This window comes from Myotis davidii, unplaced genomic scaffold (genome assembly GCF_000327345.1).
Source record: "Myotis davidii unplaced genomic scaffold, ASM32734v1 scaffold358, whole genome shotgun sequence".
NCBI lineage: Eukaryota > Metazoa > Chordata > Mammalia > Chiroptera > Vespertilionidae > Myotis > Myotis davidii.
The window spans coordinates 423,190-427,036 of NW_006290768.1; the positions used below are offsets into that span (position 1 = coordinate 423,190).

At 65.0% G+C, this 3,847-nt stretch overlaps 1 protein-coding gene across 1 annotated transcript in view; it reads left to right on the forward strand.

Annotated features, from left to right (window-relative positions):
- The first annotated feature begins 1,565 nt into the window (after positions 1-1,565).
- ASPDH (aspartate dehydrogenase domain containing) overlaps positions 1,566-3,847 on the forward strand; it is a 3,155-nt gene continuing 873 nt past the window's right edge. The window contains exons 1-6 of the mRNA XM_006763858.2: positions 1,566-2,033; positions 2,213-2,357; positions 2,620-2,704; positions 2,796-2,945; positions 3,029-3,249; positions 3,318-3,472. Coding sequence (XP_006763921.1) covers positions 1,766-2,033; positions 2,213-2,357; positions 2,620-2,704; positions 2,796-2,945; positions 3,029-3,249; positions 3,318-3,472 — 1,024 coding nt within the window. The 5' untranslated portion in view covers positions 1,566-1,765. The remainder of the gene's footprint in view (positions 2,034-2,212; positions 2,358-2,619; positions 2,705-2,795; positions 2,946-3,028; positions 3,250-3,317; positions 3,473-3,847) is intronic.

The window sequence follows — 3,847 nt, forward strand, 5'->3', positions numbered from 1 at the left end:
CCGTCTCCACCGCACACACCTGTTCACACCCCAGAAAGCAAAGCGGGTCTAGGTGAAGGGGGGTGACCTGGGGGCAAGGGGTGCTCCCCGAGGCCCCCTGGACCAGAGGGAGACACACATTGTCTTGTAAATGCAGAGGCCAGAGGGATGGGGTCCAGGCCTGGGGGTGGGGGGAGGATACACTGTCCCCCAGGGCAGGGGCCCCATGCAGAGCCCCACCCCCGCCCCCCAGGGCCAGCAGCCAGGGTGCGGGAGCAGACCCAGGGGTGAGCAGGGAGGCCAAGGTGCTGGCGGTTGAGCCTCTAGCGCAGCGGTTCTCAACCTGTGGGTCGTGACCCCTGGGGGGGGTCGAACGACCCTTTCACAGGGGCCGCCTAAGACCATCGGAAAACACAGATAGAATTACATATTGTTTTTGTGATGAATCACTAGGCTTTCATTATGTTCAATTTGTCACAATGAGATTGGGGGTCACCACAACATGAGGAACTGTATGAAAGGGCCGCGGCATCAGGAAGGTTGAGAACCACTGCTCTAGGGGACTGGGCGCCATCCGTGCTGTCTAGACAGACAGAGGCCCACGGAGGCGGGTCCACGCACACGCAGGGCTGGGTCCGGAGCAGGGGGTGCTCCCTGAGGCCCACTGGGTCTCAGCCCCCTCTCCCCCGTCACCGCGGCCCAGCCTGGCCCCGTGCAGAGCAGGGCTGGGTGCTGTGGGGGACACCCAGGCCCCCAGAGTTGAGGACAGAGGTGGGGCCCACGGCAGTTCATCTCCTCCACCTGCGGCTCTTACAGCACCCTCCTCCCTCACGGGCAGAGGCCGCAGCCGCCATGGCAGGCACCTCGGCTCGGGACTCTCCCTCGCTCCCTCTTTCATGCTCCTTTTCTCCCGCGTCCCCTTTCAGAGCCATCCCTGGTTGCCATGGCAACGCTGCAGCGGGTACCAGGTGGCGGCTGGGGGCAGGGAGCCGGGCGCTGCTGCAGACGCCGCCATTTCCGATGCCAGGCACCCGCGCTGGTTGGGGCTCCTTTGGGGGGCACTGGGCCTCCGCGGGCCTCGCCGGCTTCTCCTTGACCGATGGGACGTGGGGAGGCGGGAGGGACAGTGTGGGGGTGAGAACACAACACTGGGAGGGGTGCTGCTGGCCTGGTGGCCGGGGGAGGAGGAGGATGAGTGGTCGGAAGTCAAGGTGAACCAACGGAGGGGGGTCCTGGCCCCGGGCTGGGGTAGCCGGCTCCATCCCGCGGCCTTCTGGGGAGACGAGGAACAGCCAGGCCAGGCCTCCAGACCCTGCAGTGGGGAGATGTGGGCCTGGCCTGGCTGGGGGCAGCGTGGCAGCCAGCCCAGGTGAGATGGGGGTGGGGGCCGGAAGGATGGCGGTCCAGGGAGGCGGGCACACAGAGCACCGCAGCAGAGGCATCAGAGACAGACACAGAGACCCAAGTGGAGGAAGAACGTTGTGCCAAGACCTGGGGGAGTGACCGCGGGGGGGAGGGCAGGGGAGGGGGCATTGGCTACGCAGGAGCAAGGGCACAGACTGAGAGCCCAGAGTCCCTGTCACCATCTCTTCTCCCTGCTCCCAAACCTCAACCCCCACCCCAAGCAGGATGCAGTTTCCATGACAACCTGGCCGGGCCAGAAAAGGGGGCGGGGGACTGCAGAGGAAATTTTCCACATCAGCAGCGAGGGAGGAGGGCACGGTGCAGGGAAGGAACTGGCCCAGACGATGGGGGCCATGCAGGGCCCCTGGAGCCCCAAATCACCATGCCCACAGCCCCCAGCACCGTCACCCCGCCTCCGCCCAGCCAACTGGCACCCTCGCCTCTGGGCTGCGGGGAAGGGGGACGGCTTGGGAGAGGCTCAAGGGTCAAATGTCCAAAGATCGGCGGCTGCCCAGGCCTGGTGTGTGGTGGGGGGAGCGGGCAGCCGGCAGCTGATGGAGCTCGGACCGCAGACCAGACCACCAGACTCAAGGACATGGCCCTGGACAGGGTCCCGCGGAGGGTGGGGGTGGTGGGCTACGGCCGTCTCGGTGAGTCCCTGACCCTCTGGGGCTCCTCCCCTGGCCCCTTCCTGAAGCCCCCGAGGCCCTGTGTCCGCCACAAACACACCTTTCACCCACCATGGGGCTCCCTCTCCTTCTCTAGGTCCCTGTCCCCCTTCCCCTGGGGCTCTGTCCCCTGTTCTCTGAGGTTCTTTCCCTCCTCCCAGGACAGTCCCTGGTCTCCCACCTGCTGACTCAGGGGCCGGAACTGGGCCTAGAACTGGTTTTTGTCTGGAATCGAGACCCAGGACGCCTGGCGGGGAAAGTGCCCCCGTCCCTGCAGCTGCAGAACCTCGCTGACCTTGGGGAGAGGTCAGTGACCTTGCCCTGAGCGAGCAGGGCTCCCGGGGCGCAGCTCCTGTTCTGGCCTCCCTTAGCTGCTGTGTGACCTGAGGCACGTCCCTCACCTTCTCTGGGCCTTGGGTCACCCAAGTATGAGTTGGGACAAGCCCATCCGCCCCGTTTCCCCTCCCAGGCCTGGGTGAGGAGTGACGGGCCACGACAGACCGAGAAAATCTGGGAAGTGGAGGCCTGATCTCTTTCCAGGGCCCTCCCCACCTCTCCCCTCTCCTAGGCACCCCGATCTTGTGGTGGAAGTGGCCCATCCCAAAATAATCCAGGAATCTGGGGCACAGATCCTGCGCCACGCCAACCTCCTGGTGAGCCCCGGCCCTTCCTCCTTGGCCCCACCCCACCCCAGAGTGGGATGGGTCCCCTGACCTCTGCCCCACCCACCTTCACCCACCCCAGGTGGGGTCCCCCTCCGCCCTGGCTGACCAGGCCACAGAGCAGCGGCTCCTGGAGGCCTCCAAACGCTGGAACCACGCCGTGTTCGTGGCCCGGGGGGCGCTGTGGGGCACTGAGGACATCAGCAGACTGGACGCGGCTGGCGGCCTCCAGGTGAGGGCCTGTTGGAGTCCCCAGGAAGCGGAGGGGCTCTGCAGAGACCCCTGGGCCCCCCTGAGCCTGGCTGTCACTTCCAGAGCCTCCGTGTCACCATGGCCACACATCCCGATGGCTTCCGGCTGGAGGGACCCCTGGCCGCCGCTCAGAGCACGGGGCCTCGCACTGTGCTCTACGAAGGCCCTGTGCGTGGGCTCTGCCCCTTTGCCCCCCGAAACTCCAACACCATGGCGGCTGCCGCCCTGGCCGCCCCCAGCCTGGGGTTCGACCGCGTGATCGGGGTGCTGGTGGCGGATCGCAGGTGAGCGACGCTGGGCAGGGGGTGGGTCTGGGGCCGGCCAGCAAGACTGACTGCCCTGCTTGCTCCAGCCTCACGGACATGCACGTGGTGGATGTGGAGCTGAGCGGGCCCCCGGGCCCCACAGGACGAAGCTTCGCTGTGCACACCCACCGGGAGAACCCCGCCGAGCCCGGCGCCGTCACGGGCTCTGCCACCGTCACCGCCTTCTGGCGCAGCCTCCTGGGTATGGCCAGGCCCCTGCAGTGTCCGGGGGCCCCCCAGGCCCTGGGCCCAGGGTCTGCAGAGCTTGGGTCTCGGGCTCTGGTTCTGCTTTTGTGTCTGTCAGCTGATCTTTATTTCGGGGTCTCCCTATAGCAGTGATGGTGAACCTTTGGAGCTCGGTGTGCCAGCATTTTGAAAAACCCTAACTGAACTCTGGTGCCGTGTCACATAGAGAAATTTTTTGATATTTGCAACCACAGTAAAACAAAGACATATATTTTTTAAATATATTTTATTGATTTTTTACAGAGAGGAAGAGAGAGAGATAGAGATAGAGAGTTAGAAACATCGATGAGAGAGAAACATCGATCAGCTGCCTCCTGCACCTCGCCCACTG